Below are 15,603 nucleotides of genomic sequence, written 5' to 3'. Positions count from 1 at the left end.
GGAGCTGGGCTCCGTCAACTGTTGCCTGACTCATCACAGTCTGTGACTCAGACAGCATGGGAGAAGCGTAAGTCTGGGAGTCAGATGGGGAGATCTTCAAGCTCCCACTTACCGTTCCTCGGGTAGGTTGCTCAAGAAATATTTCTATTTACTTATCTGTCAAATGGGAACAATATAACCCACGCCCCTGAGAGGGGGAAGTGGTGGTGAGGAGGGGATAGAATGACTTACCGGTAAGCCCTTAGCGCCATGCCTGGCATTTCATAGGTAGAGGCTCAATAAATACCACTTTCCTCCTGTCTCATAGGAAGCAGGAATTCACTTTAATACAAAACAAAACAAAAAGCAAAAAACAACTCGTATTCTCCTCTAGCACTTGAAGCAGATACTGTTAAGATAAACTTTTTTTCTAAAGATTTATGCACTGGGGCACCTGGGTGGCTCAGATGGTTAAGCGTCTGCCTTCAGCTCAGGTCAGGATCCCAAGGTCCTGGGTGGAGTCCCCGCCCTGCAGGGAGCCTGCTTCTCCCTCTCCCCTTGCTATTCTCCCTGCTTGTGCTCTTTGGCTCTCTCTCAAATAAATAAATAAAACCCTTTTTTAAAAGATCTTTTAAGAGATCTTTATTAAAAGATCTTTCAAGAGATCTTTTTAAAAAGGGTTTTATTTATTTATTTGAGAGAGAGAGAGTGAGAGCGCACATGCACATGGGGTGGGGGTCAGAGGGAGAGAGAGACCCTCAAGCAGACTCCCCACTGAGCAGTGACTCAGGGCTCAATCCCAGGACCCTGAGATCATGACCTGGGCCAAAACCAAGAGTCAGATGCTTAACTTAGCCACCTAGGTGCCCTAAGACACACTTTTTTTTAACACCCAGGTGAATAGATTTGGGACCTCGTTACACATCTCTTTAAAAGTCAGTGGTTTTTTTTTTTTAGCTGTCTTGAAAGGATGCCCCTCCTTAGTTCCTTCAGGTAATACTGACTGCTGTACAAGTACATGTTTCCAAGAGCGGTCCCAGGGGTCAGGTAAGGAAATGCAGCTGTGTCACAGTGTTGGTACCTTGGATGGACTTTCCCCAGGGCCAGCGCAGAGAATTTGGATCAGGTGTTGAACCCGAAGCCACACCTGCTCCTAGTCAAAATCTCACAAGGACCACCTTGTTGCTCTGAATTTAGCTAGTAATGGATTATTTGGACCGGGTTGTTCAAACTCTTTTCAGATGAGAGGGGAACATTACAGGGTCCGAGAGAAACAATGCACCATTATGCCTGTAGTGCCGGCGGGCGCCTTGCTGGACGGGCTTTCTAAATTGAGTCTCAGCATATCGCCCCACATCCCCCCCCATTCCAACCTGGTTTTAGTGTTGCAGGGGAAAAACCATCTTTGTTCTTTGTGTTGGTTGATTAATTTTAGGTTCACTGTTCTTATCCCATCTCTTGCTCATGTGGATACTTATGTAATACATTTCTGTATATCACATGGTCCTCCTCCTGAGGACCCAAATCAGGGGAGGAAAAAAAAAGATAGCACAAAGTGCCTATCTGCATTCTCTGGCTGGAGGAATTGCAAGTTAAACAAAGACCTTTGTCAGCTTAAAGCCACAGTGTCCTCTCCTAGTCTTCTCTCTCTCTCTCTTTTAACAGGTTTTTAAAAATTTATTATTAATTATTATTATTATTATTATTTTGCTCTTTTATAAAGGAAAGGCTGTAAATCCTATCCCTGGGGCAGGGTGGTCACAAAAACTCCCATTTTCTGAAGGCTGACCTCTGGAAACTGGAGAAAATAAGGCCAGTAAGCCCCGTCCTATGATTTTAGAGCCTGATCCAATCCCAGTCGTTTTACAGGAAACAAAGCTGAGGTTCCGAGAGATCCGCATAGTTATTAAGAACTTCTTCTTAAAAAAAAAATTTTGTGCCCACACTGCGTGTATGAGGGAACGTGCACACAACATGAGGCTCGTCACAGGCCTCTGGCTGGTTATGGGAGTTGCCAAATGAGGACCACGGGCAGCTTTCTGGTAGACCAGACGAGCCTCTGGCTAGAGCATGCTACCTAATGAGTAAAGATGCATTTGCTGAGCTCCTTTGGTGCCCGAGGGTTCTGCTGTGTTCTGAGAAGCTGGGGAGAAAATGGGGAGAAATATATGAACTTTAAGAAATTTCCCCCAGGGCACCTGGGTGGCTCAGTTGGTTAAGCAGCTGCCTTCGGCTCAGGTCATGATCCTGGAGTGCCAGGATCGAGTCCCACATCAGGCCCTCTGCTCATCGGGGAGCCAGCTTCTCCCGCTGCCCCTCGCCCCTTTCATGCTTGCTCTCTCTGTCTCAAATAAATAAAATCTTTAAAAAAAAAAGAAAGAAATTTCCCCCAACCTCTACAAACTTACAGTCTTCTGTGATCTCTTTACTGATAGGTGTTTCTAAACCAAGATAAAGACATTATTACAAATACATATTACAAAATATTGAACCAAACAGTGTTATCTAGCCAATGGCTCAATTATGTATTCCTAGAGAAATCTGGGAGGAAGAAAGAACGTTGCTGGCTCCCAGAGGAGCGAGCCTAATGTTTTCCCCCACTGGACGGTTGAAGCCACAATTCTCTTGTTTTTCTGTGTATCCTCATGCTTATGGTGCAGAGAAGGATCTCAATTCATTTTTCCTGAATCAACGTGTGGTTCATTGGGTAACATAATTATGGGGCTATTTCTGTACACCCATAATAACCCCTTCTGTAGGAATGCTTTCTACTCACATGGGTCTTTTTTTTTTTTTTTCCAGTGGCCCACCCTCAGGACCCTCACCACCCATCGGAGAAGCCTGTCATTCACTGCCATAAATGTGGGGAGCCGTGCAAGGGGGAAGTACTTCGGGTCCAGACCAAACATTTCCACATCAAATGTTTCACCTGCAAAGGTATGGTGCCTCCAGCTTCTTGGTCTCTTGGTGTGTCAGTCTGTGCTCACCTCGGGGTCCGTCCCTTTAACCCCATGCCAGGCCACCAGGTGATAAGTGAATTTGGTCAGAGGCCCTGGCATCATTTCCCTTCTCTAGTTTGGGTGAGATTAGACTCAAGGGGGAGGCTGGTCCCCTGAAGACTAATGGTCCATAAGCCTTTCTGTGTTTATTGAAGGTCCTGATCCTGGGAGGAGTGAGAGCCGTAAAAACCCAGTTTTGTGTTTTGTGATTTATATTTCTTTTCCCCCTGAAATGAGGGACTGTTATCCCAAAGTCACCTTGTCCCCACAGCCATTATTTATAGAAGAGCTGGAAAGTTTATAATATTAGGGTTCCAAATCCCTGGGTCCTGTGGGGTGAGTGGGGAACACGTGTATACACGAACATGCGTGTGTGTGCATGTGTGTTCAGAAGGGAGAATTAATCAACAAAGCTTGGAAGGTCTCCAAGACGCTAATGAGTTGAGGTTAATTTTCATCAACAAGCCTCCCTTTTGGGGTTTGTAACTGTTGACAACCTAGTATGAAATATGCTGATCTGGTGTTCTGGCGCCAGGGCGGCGCTGAGTGGGGAAAGCAAGGAAGGAGAGAGTGGTTTTTGTGTGTATTTGAGGAACAGGTTACTTGAGCTGGGGTCATGTGGGGAGCTCAGACAGGGTTGAAGAATCCAGGAGGAGAGGTGGAAAGAGAGACAAGATGATGAGCCTGCTTTGTAGCTCACTCTACCGTCTGCGTGTGCTGGCTACTCTCATCCCCGGGAACTGCATTCCTTCTCAGTGCCTTAGTTTGTGAACTCAGCGTTGCCATTTTAAGCCATCCATTCCTGGCCAGAGAAGCTCTCAAGGTGACACCAGGCTACCTAGAGACCATCAAATCCATAAAAACAGGAGAGGTAGGGGCTTATGTGTTTGTTGCATTGAGGGTAAACTTTTCTGAGAAAAAGCATTAACATATGGCTCAGGTGAGAAGACAGAAGGGGAGGGGAGGACATCAGGTTAGCTCCCACTGAGCTCCCGCTGAGAATGACAGAAGGCTGTGATGCACGTTTTATAGAGAGGGATTCCGTAGCTCTTCCCCAAACCCAGAGGAGTAAGTACCCCAAATCCCTTTTTTGGACAACTCAGATTGGCCGTCAGGAAACATGAGGGTCCTGACTCACCAGGGTCCTGACTGTGCTGTCATTCTCTGTGGCTTGAGTCCTGCCCTTGCCACTAAGTTGCTCTGTGATTTCAGGCAAGTTACCTGTCTCTCAGTGGCCCCATGTCCTTATCTGAACAATAAAGAGACTAGATCATGTGCTACTCGAGTCATTTGGGTCTGAAGTTTGCCAATTGCATGTACACAGAACAGTGTATGTGTAAAATAGAGAAGCCAGACATTCTGAATTAGAGCCTCTTAGCATGTAAGAGAAAATGGCGTGGTTTTTGTTGTTGTTGTTACATCCAGATTGATTAATTTAGAATCAGGCATTACATTCCATTTTATTTTTTGCTTATAAATTTCCTACGACGTGGCTCAAGGGGTAGATTGGGTCTGCAGTAAATACAGTCCACAAGCGATGGGGGCCTTGCTTGTATTCTGTATTTCTTTTTTTTAAAGATTTTATCTATTCATTTGACAGAGATCACAAGTAGGCAGAGGCAGGCAGAGAGAGAGGAAGGGAAGCAGGCTCCCTCCCAGGGCAGGGCTCGATCCCAGGACCCTGAGATCATAACCTGAGCCAAAGGCAGAGGCTTTAACCCACTGAGCCACCCAGGCGCCCCTTGTATTCTGTATTTCTAACTGAAAGTACAAAGTGCTAGTCTTGGATCTGAGTTGTTACTGTTCGGCACACTAAGAAATTAGAAGTTGTGTTTGTTTATCCCCCACGGGCAGAAGCATCCTTGCTATTTTTCTCTCCCAGTTTAAATCGAAGGACTGAATGTAAATTATTTATGTTGGAACGTTTTCCCATAAACTTTGTTTCATGCTATGAATGTGTTCCTGAAAAGTCAAATGTTTGTATAAATTGAATCATATTTTAGGAGTGCTTGCTATTTGTAGGAACTATTTTGAATTTAACAAAACTTTACTAAAATAAATGTCTTCTATTCCTGTAAATTTGTATTTTCTCACACTTCATCTGTCAATATCTGTTATCTTATGTCCTCAATTCCTTTTCTTTAATATCCAAAGAAAGTGGCTTACATTTCTCATTTTTTAAACCCTGCCAAGCTCATTGATTTCCTTCAAGATTCTAGAGTGATGTTGTCCAGATGGAAATATGGTGCAAACCACGTATGTAATTCTAAATTTTTTAATAGCTAGAGTTAGAAGATATAAAGGGGTGGGTGCAATTAATTTTATAATATCTTTCATCTGTATATACCCCAAATATGATCATTTCAACATGTAATTCTTGTAAAAAATTATTGAGATATTTGACATTTTTTTTCATACTCTCTTAATAGTACATCTCAGGTTGGACTGGTTACATTTCAAGTATTCAAAAGCCCTTCGTAGGGGCACCTGGGTGGCTCAGTCAGTTAAGTGTCTGACCCTTAATTTGGCTCAGGTCATGATCCCAGGGTCGTGAGATCAAACACCACGTCAGGCTCTCTGCTCATCAGGAAGTCTGCTTAACTTTCTCTCTCTCCCTCCCCCTCTGCTCCTACCCCTGCTTGTGTGCTCTCTCTCTCTCTAAAATAAATAAATAAATCTTAAAAAAAAAAAAAAGCCCTTTGTAATTAGTGGCTCCAGTATGGGACAACACAGTTCTAGGGAGTCCTTGAGGGTTTTTTTCTTCTTCTTCTTTTAAAGAGTTTATTTGTTAGAGAGAACATGAGTTGGGGACAGAGGAAGAGGGAGAAGCAGTCTCCCTGCTGAGCAAGGACCCTGATGCAGGGCTCGATTCCAGGACCCCGAGATGGTGAAGGCCGATGTTTAACTGACTGAGCCACCCAGGCGCCCTGAGAGTCCTTGAGGCTTGCATTCTCGTGGCCCGTGTTGCTGCACATTCTTTCCAGTACCAAATTCTTGGCTTCTCTTTGTGAATGCTTCTCCTTGTGCATTGCTTCACCCCATTTATTTCTCCCAAATCCCATGAACACAAGGCAGCTATTTTCAGCAGATTCTACTGAAAGTTCATGATAATGGAGGGAAGTTATAGCAGAGGCAATAATTGTCCTAACATTGTTGTCCGAAGAGGCAACAACTGTCCTAATATTTTCAGGCCATGACCAGAACTAGAAGCTTCTCATTGGCCAGGGTCATTTCTTTCTTTCTTTCTTTTCAATAATAGGCTTTTATTTTTTGTGCAGTTTTAGGTTTACAGAAAAAGTGAACAGAAAGTACAGAGCTGGGTCATTTCTCATATTGATTCAGAACCTCCACCTGCCACCATCTTCGTAGTTCTTCCTCTCTACAAAGACCCTTCTCCCCTCTCTCCCAGGACCTCAATTTCCTGCTCCCTTGCTGCCCTGATTCTAAGTTTTCATAGAGTCTCTACTTTTTATGAATCCATTAGGATAGTTTCCCAGAGGAAACAGAAGTCTTCTCCTTGAGGTGCTGTAGTCCTCTTAGTCCACACGGCCTGGACTGCAGCTCAGTCTGAAAACAACGTTTTGATTTCTGCTTGTTCCATCTAAAGCACAGGCATTATGTCCAGATAGTGAGCGAGTATCCTGGGAGACAGGATTTGGGGTGGAGAGCAGTTGCTAGAACAAGCCTAGGCTTTGGGGCAAGAGCTGGCCAAGTACAGAGGAAGAACATTCAGGTTCTGACTCAGATTTCAGGGCCAGACAGAGTTTCTCCCTCAAATTCTCTCCCCTGCCTCCCTCCCTATCCTCCTTTACTCATACACCTTGTTGCCAAAGCCTCACAGTTCTTGAGTGGAACCAGAGACTACTTTCCACAATTTAGAAAGAACATCCTAAAATCCAGACACCCAGGGGAATAAAAAGCAGAGATGAACTCTTTAACTAGGAATGGGTTTTGAAAGGAGAGGGAAAAAGAGGCCAGCAGACATCTTCCATGAGAACCTAACATGTATCAAGGTAGGAAAGGGTTGCTTTGTAGGAACCTAGAGTCAGAGCACAGACTTAAACCAGGGATCCGTCCCTGAGTCACAGGACCCAGGGGTGGTGAGCAGGAATTTCCTTGGTGAACTCATCTCCCTAAAATGACATCTTGAGATTTGATGGTGTAGGAGTTATTTACCCAATTAGTAAATGTTAATTGGACACATACTGCTTGTGGGATATTATGCCAAGTTCGAAGACTAGGAAGAGACAGGACGCCATGTTTGTCCTCAAAGGACCCATAGGTTATTGGAGAGACATTTAAATAAGCAACATTCATGATCTTGAGTAATAAGCGCAGCGATGGAGACGTCGATAGGACGCTGACTGGAGCCAGGGGGACTCCTTGGGGAGAAAGAAGCATCGTCCGGGTACAAATAACGGAAGGTCATAGCAAGCATGATAGAGAATCAGAGGCAGATCTAAGAGCCATTTAAAGTTAAGGTTGATAGGATTTGGTGACCGTATGTGAGCAATGGAGAGGATGCAGGTTTCCAGTTGGCCTGCCTCTGTGGACAGATGGTTGCCACCCACTAAGGAAGAGCGAGAGCCCGGGGTCGTTCCGGGCGGAGAGTTCAGCTTGGGATATGTCGAGGCTGAAGACACTTGGTGCATTTGGAATCCCGTAGGCTTAACACTCAAGAGACAGATCCTGGTCTGTGTTGGGAAGAAGGATGATTTTTAATTTTTTTTTTAATTAAGTAAACTCTATCCCCACCCTGGGACTCGAACTCACGACCCTGAGGTCAGAAGTCTCATGCTCTACCAACTGAGCCAGCCAGGCACCCCAGGAAGAAGGATCTGAAAGTGTTTTGGCGTCTAGATAGCGGTTGAAGCCGGATGATGGTGTGTGACATTGCTCTAGGAAAGGACAAAAGGCAGGAAATGAGTAATGGAGAATGCCAGCATCTGAAGGAGGTAGAACCCAATTTCCATTTGTCGCCTTGGGAAATGTACCCACCTGCTAATGAGATGAGGAAAGCGGGAAAATGTTTCAATTAACACTGGGTTCTATAATTAAAAGAGAAGGAAATCCCCAAAGCTTCTGTTATTCTTTATATTAACCCAGTGGGAGTAAGATATGTCTGCAGGGCTCTGGACGGAGCATCGTTTCCGATCAGTGGCAATCGTCCCGAACAAGGAGTTTTGTCCTTAATGCTCTCTGTTCATTCTGATATTGATCCCGGGCTGTGATAGTTTTTTAATTATCACCTTGTCCTCATCATGGTTGTAATAATGCTCTATGAGAGAATAAGAAATCTATTTAAATATTATATAGTTAATGTTGAATTAACTATATATTTAATAATTGATTTATTATGTATTTAACATTTAATTGTAATATATGTGGCTCATTATATTGATATGTATATTGTTTATTATAATTTTATTATTTATCTTGCGCATTCATTTTCAAAATAATGTTCTAGATTCATTTTTCTGCCAAAAAGCTCTAGAGCATTTAGAAAAGACGAGGGAACAAAACACATAAATAGATAGGTAGGAAGGATGAACCAAGGACCAGAGAGAGGGTCAAGAAGGGCTGTTGGGCAAATATTTTGTTTTCAGTGAGCCTTTCCTGGACTATCCTGTATGAGATTGTACCTCCTCCCTGTATCACATTTCTCCCCGCTGTATCTTTTTTTCCTGAACATTTACCATTATGTGACATTTTATTCATTTATCTTCACCCTCTACTAGAGGCTCCTTGAGAGCAGAAACTTGTCTGTTTTGTTCACTACTATGTATCCGGCGCTTAGAACAATGCCCAACATAGTAGGTGCTCAATAAGGTGAACGGCTGACTGACTGAATGAATGAATGAAAAATAATCATGTATTTCTTTGGAACTTGAATATTAGTAAATGTTTCTAGTGGAATAGCTACTCAACAAGATTTATCAAGTGCTTAAAGTAATATATATCCTCCTATGGTTGCTAGACAGTAACATTGCCTCCCAAAAGAAGGGGCGTAAGGAAAGCTTTCTATCATCGATGACAGGGCTACACGTCTGACTGGCAGACGGAAGAGTTAAGAGATGGTGCAGAAGGTACCGTCAGGGAGCTGTGGGTAAGGGTCTTGCTGCTGCTTAGTTTTTTATGCCGGTTTAGACCCTGCGCTTTCTCTTCTGGGCTTGCGTGGGCAGAGTGGATATGCGTTATGTGGGGCCTCAAGAAGGAAATTGATAAAACTCCCATAAAATGGCAGTGATTTCTTAGATCTCCTAAGAGCTGAGCTTGGGCTTCTAATACCTATTTAGAGAATATTAGTCATTCAGAAATTGATTAAAAGGCAGAGTTAACCGGAATACACGGAAAAGAGGTCTTTTATAAATGTGGTCCCTTCTCCTAGCAAAAGAGAAATCACTTTCATGCCCTCTTTTGTTTATAAAGGATAATCCTTTTGAATTTTGTACTGTGTTAAAATGTTACCCAAATAAATATGATTTAGATTTTTAAGTGGTTGAGGTTTTGAATTCCAAGCTGGAAAAGAGCCAAGGCTCATAAATTCTCCAAAATATACTGCTTAACAATTGTCTTACTGGGAGCTAATTATCCACGGGTCTCTTGTGAGCCCGAGGTGCTAGTTGCCATTTGTTCTGAATTTTCATTTCGAGGTTATAGAGCCAACAGCCTTGGAAGATAGTGTCTCACTCTGGAGTAGAGGGTAGGTTCGTTTGCTGTCTAGTATATTAGAAATAATATCTGCTTCTGAAGCAAAAGTTGGACAGGTTTGCTTGGGGCTCGTCATAAAAATTTGGGGTTTCCTAAGCTCAGGGTTCTTCAGCTGTGAAACAAAGTCATTGCACATGCATACACTTCTCTTGCCTCTGGGGACTTACAGGGCAGCAAAACCAGGAACAAATACAGAGCTCATGCTGCCTGCTGTTAGTAGTAAACCCTTTTGCTGCAGATGCAGGACTGTCTTCTGCCAGCACCCGTGAAACTAGAGCAGGCTCGCTTGTTAGCTTGCAGGTGAAATCTCAGGATCTTTACAGTTCTTGACACCTCCCAGGCCATGTCCTTGAAAGCTTATTTCTTGAGAAAGGGTATGCTGAAGTTTACCCAGCTTGATGGAGGAAGTACACGTTTTCTAAGAAAATAAGTTCTACCGCAGAGGTTGTGGGACGGTTTATACAACAGAGGATGGAGGGACACTGAGACTGTCCTCAAGCATTTTCAAAGTAAGCATTCAACCAGTCATATGGCTGGTTCTTTTCATCTCCCGACCCCGAACCGTTGGAGTGCCCCCTGCTCAGACCTCACCTCCGTATCCATTTCGTTGGACTTTCTGGCCTGCAGACTACTGTAATATAAGTCCCCCAGTCATTGTTTTTTTGTTTTGCTTTGTTTTGGTTTTTTCTTTGCTAGAGCAGCTTGAATGGACTAAGATAGCCCATTAATCAGACGTACAAATAATCATATAAATATGACTTACCAACTGTGATCGGTGCAGTAAAGGGAAAATAAAAAGCTGCATGAACAAAGATGTGAGCTTGCAGTAGGAGGGTCTTGGTGTGTTAATGGTGGGGGGAGGGCGCCTGGGTGGCTCAGTGGGTTAAGCCGCTGCCTTCGGCTCAGGTCGGGATCTCAGAGTCCTGGGATCGAGTCCCGCATCGGGCTCTCTGCTCAGCAGGGAGCCTGCTTCCCCCCCCCCCGCCTGCCTCTCTGCCTACTTGTGATTTCTCTCTGTCAAATAAATAAATAAAATCTTTAAAAAAAAAAAATGGTGGGGGGAGGGGCAGGTGGTCCGGAAAGGTCTGCCCGCCCCCACCTCTCTCAAAAGAGATTAGGCTGACAAATAAAGGCTAAAAATATAACCATCACGTATTCTTTCTAGCAGTAAAAGTCAACCAAATGGATTCTGTTATTCCAAAGAGTAGATTTGTACTCTTTTCTCCCCAAAAGTCACTTGATTTTTGCATAGATCAACCTGGGAATATCGATGCTTGATGGCCTTCAAATCCTTGCCATGTGAAATGTTTATGGGACATCTGTCATCTATCATTCACTGAGCCAGTGTGTGGAGGATTGAAAGGGATATATGATGGGAACCTGTGATTGGGTGGCAAGTGATGTGCTTTCTAGGGGACCTGTCACTGGCAGCAGACAGGTGCAGGTGAATGGTCCACAGCCCAGGTATGCTGAGTCAGAGGCTGAGAAGCCACCTAGAGCTCAGTGGTCTAGGGATGTTGCCAGGGGTGAAGCAGCATGTGAGAAAGCATGGGTCCTCCGGAAAATTTAATAACCTTCCCAGGACTAGAAAGGGGGTGCATGCTAGTTGTGGTCAGGGGGAGTAGGGGCTGCATTGTTCAAGGCAGCAGATGGTGAAGACAAGGGTACAGCTAGACTTGACATTGGCCTTCGCTCAGGCAAACAACTCCCTATGAAAGTGAATGGAACCATGATGTTCCCATTGTCATTTGAAAGATGGCATTTTAAACATTAATTATAGTAGCTATTCCTTTTCAAAAAATGGAATTAGTGTTACATGTTATTTATAGTCACATAGTTTTAAAAAGACTTTTGAACATTGGGTATCTGTGGAAAATTTTAGAAGTCATATCATGCAAACTCTTCCCTCAAGATAGCAGTGGCAGAAATTGTTATATTGAATTATGTTCTAATAGACACTGTCGCTACTTAGAGATATGAGTCTCAGCGATGTGTTAGAGGATGTAGAAAATGTCACCTTTTGATGGCTTTGGAAAAAAAAACCCTTGTCCTCTGAAATGTTCAGTCATCAAGGAAGCCCATGGACATCCAACTTATTTTTAAGGAGTTTATGTAAAACCATTAGAAAGTTCAGGCCATATTTCTTACTAATAGTAATGAATTGTAGTACATTTTTCACAAAGTAGTCTTTAAAGACTGAGTTTTGTAAGGTGGCTTGGGATAAACTTTCCATCTCTAACAGCACTTTCCATATATGCCATCTTGGAGTCTGGAGGGTTTTGACCAGGTTAGGATCATTCCATATAGAATATGTACATTTGTAAAATGCAAGGATCTTCACGGAACAAGATGGATGAAAATTGTAAGATGGTGAGTTGGATATACAGATTAAGGATTTTCTGTATTTAGGGTTTTTATATTTTTTTTATCAATCAGTTTCAGAGGTGGAATTTAGTGATTCGACAGTTGCATATAACATCCAGTACTCATTACATCACGTCCCCTCCTTAATGGCCATCACCCAATTGTCCCTTCTCTCCACCCACCTCCCCTCCAGCAACCCTCAGTTTGTTTCCTAGAGTTCAACATCTCTTATGGTTTGCCTCCCTCTCGATTTTCATCTTACTTTATTTTTCCTTCTCTCCCCCAATGTTCCTCTACTTTGTTCCTTAAATTCCACATATGAGTGAAATCATATGGTACTTGTTTTTCTCTGACTGACCTATTTCACTTAGCGTAATACCCTCTAGTTCCATCCACATCATTGCATATGGCAAGATTTGCAAGATTTCGTTCCTGTTGATGGCTGTGTAATATTCCACTATAGATAAACATACCACATCTTCTTTACCCATTAATCTATTGATGGACCTCTAGGCTCTTTCCATATTTTGGCCATTGTGGACATTGCTGCTAATCGTATTCATTTTTTTAAAAGTAAAATTGTAGGTGGCTGGGTGGCTCAGTCAGTTAAATGTTTACCTGAAGTCATGATCTCAGGACCCTGGGATCGAGCCCCGTGTTAGACTCCCTGCTCAGTGAGCAGTCTGCCTCTTCCTGTCCCTTTGTACCTCCCCCCAACTCGTGCTCTATCACCTTCACTCTCTCTCTCTCAAATAAATAAATAAAATCTTTTAAAACATAAATAATAAAAGTAAAATTGTATTCTCTAGTTTATATGCTATAAGAACTAATAGTTTATGTTTATATCCCATTTCCCAAATAAAACTTAGGATGTTTAGGTAAAATTATGGATTTGATTTTTTTCCATTGCAATGTAATCCTATGATTTGACCTAGACAGAAAAGGTCAAAAAAGTAACTTATCACATTGTCCATATCCAAAAGAATAAGTGCGCTTGCTATCCTGGATAGAAAGGCCATTTATTCTATCATAAATACTTCTAAAGCATAAATACAGTACAGCCTCCTTCAGCTGTATCATGGCTATGATCATCTCTCTGGTTCTAGCTGTGAGCTTATCTAACCTATGTCTCTTGGTATATATAAAACAAACTTTTCTCCACTTTGTCCTCCTTAGCTGGAAAAGAGCTGAAAATAACTCCCTGTGCACTTAAAGACCATTATTACCTTGACCTCTTTTTCTGTGATCTAATCCCAATTTCATCTACTTTTTTTTTTTCCTTAAGTATTCTCTCACAGCCCCTTAAGTATTCCTGTTGCTACCCTGTGAACCCATTCTGGTTCCTTCTCATGTACCTGGCATGATGGAGTTCTTAACCAATCACAGTCTTATTCTCTGTACTCGGTCCTTCTTGGTACTGCTAAACACAAAGCAGAGTCCAGCCCTGGATGTAGCACTTGTGCGTGGGAATGGTCTCTTGAGTTGTTGAATTGCAGTTAATTTCAATCGCCAATAAAGTTCAGGATCTCCAAAGACCTGAGAGGTTGGTGGGGAGGGTAATGTTACTACCTTGGCACAAGTATCTTGATGCCAATTAGGTGCTTTCAGAAGGAGGGAGGGTTACTGGCTCCAAGTCATGCTGAAATGCTTTCCTTGTACTTGCCAAGGCACTTGGCTCTGCCCACACTGGACACTAGCAGTATGAAATAGAAGGAAAGGGACAAGAATTTGCCATCTCTCTAGAGACACGAAAGAGCATGAAAGGTGATCTTTGACTTCAGTAAGCTTATAAATGAGATAAGGCAAAAGCCACAATGGTGGGTATAAGGTACAGGACAACATATCCAAAGAAGGAATCAAATGTCAATAATTGTTCTGAGCCCCAAGGGAGCAGAGCTGGAGGGGACTGAGGTGGCTGTAGCTTCATCAGGAGGTCAAGCCTAAGTGGGGCCAGGGAAACGAGATGGGGTTGGCGGGAGGTGAGCCGAGGTGTCCCTCCCCAAGGGGTGTGGTAGAGAGACTGAGATGAACATTTGGTAGCTGTTGAGGGAGAAATACTATTCTCAGTAATACCTTTGTTATTTGAGCTTGTTATAGTTAATGTTGTCTACACATGGAATTCTACAAGTGTTGAAAAAAACAAACTTACTACGTGGTCAAAGATTTTATTAACAAAAGAGGTTCTGAAGTGATTCCTTTCCAACTAAAGCTCTTGACTTGTTAGTATAAATTCAAACTCCGAATTCAACACTTTCCCTCAAGTGCCTTCCACGGGGGGCCCATTCTGCCATCCGGATGGACCTCTACCTATCTTCTCTCTCGGAAATGATCACTGATTTTGATGGGCATGTAGAAATGAACGTGAAAAACTATTTTAATATGTTTTTGAAGCTTAGTACTTGCTTCCAGGATGATATATTAGCAAATACTTATATCTGGTGAGAAGCGGCCTCCTCACATTATTGTCTGAGTCTCTGTTCTGCTATTTTGAGTTCTGGGCTACAGCAGATAGTACTTTTGAGCTTCGGGGTGTCTGGTAACTTTCAAATGCATTGCTCTTGGTTTCAGAGCAAAAGCAGATTCAGTGAGACCCCCCACACACACACACTATAATGGAATTTTCGTGGTTTGGGAGACCTATGTCAAAGTCGACCTTTATCTTTTCTATGAAGAAAGGATTTAGGGAAATGAATAGAATACCATCTTGAATGAAATACGGCTCTTTTAAAATGTAGTTAGATAGAGGATGGAGGCAGAGAATAGGAAGTATTTGGCATTCATACTACTATTCCATCATGAAGTGCTTGGAGCTCCGTACCCTGAATCCATCCCACCCCCAGCTCTAGTGCATGGCGCCCGAGGAGGAGGCAGAGGAGATGCTGGCTCAGGAAGGGTAGAGTAGGGTTTCAAGCTGGCAAAGGGTAAAGTAGCACTTTCAGAACACATAGCCCTCGTCACCAGAAATGAGCAGGTGCAACCCAGGTGCCAGCCGTGCATTGCCTCCACGTCACTGTGCGAGTTCAGAAAGGCTCCTCACAGCCTGTGATGGGTTGACCAGCTGGCCAGATGCCAGAGCCAAAACCCCATGCCTGCCCTAAACAAGAGAAGGAAGAACTACCACCTGCCCTCTGAGGCTCCTGGCCCCCAATTAAAGCTCTTGTTACTCAAAACCAAATTGAAAACATTGATCACATTTGCTGAGCATTCCTCCCTCTCTTGCTGGCATGAATTGATTAAAACACCCACACGAACAGTAGCCCTGCAGAGATGTTCAGCCTACTGACAGAAAAGAAGAAAACATTGTTTGCATTTTAGCCCTATACACCCACCTTTGGGCAGAGTTTTAAGTATTACCTATTCTGCTAAGTGTTTGGCGATGTGAACCAACAGGCAGATGGAGGGTCACTGAAATGAACTTGTTGTAACATAAAATGTTATCTGCTGTTTTCAGAAAGTCAGAGAAGTAGTTGCCACCCCATCCCTGTCCGTCCTGCTAAAATACTGTTCTGTTTTCACCCTTATTTGACACCTCCGTACTCGGTTCCCTCCT

General features: G+C 43.2%; 1 protein-coding gene across 9 annotated transcripts in view; it reads left to right on the top strand.

Moving 5' to 3' along the window:
* ABLIM1 (actin binding LIM protein 1) overlaps positions 1 to 15,603 on the top strand; it is a 221,866-nt gene that overhangs the window by 67,666 nt on the left and 138,597 nt on the right. For all 9 annotated transcript variants that reach the window (XM_044240588.1, XM_044240584.1, XM_044240583.1 and 6 more), the window contains one exon: positions 2,782 to 2,916. In XM_044240588.1, the coding sequence (XP_044096523.1) occupies positions 2,782 to 2,916 (135 nt within the window). Of the gene's footprint in view, positions 1 to 2,781; positions 2,917 to 15,603 lie in introns of those variants that run through there.

This window comes from Neovison vison, chromosome 2 (assembly GCF_020171115.1).
Source record: "Neovison vison isolate M4711 chromosome 2, ASM_NN_V1, whole genome shotgun sequence".
NCBI classification, from domain to species: Eukaryota; Metazoa; Chordata; class Mammalia; order Carnivora; family Mustelidae; genus Neogale; species Neogale vison.
Note: the sequence above shows the minus strand (reverse complement) of the source record. Positions and strands in the feature narration are given on the sequence as shown.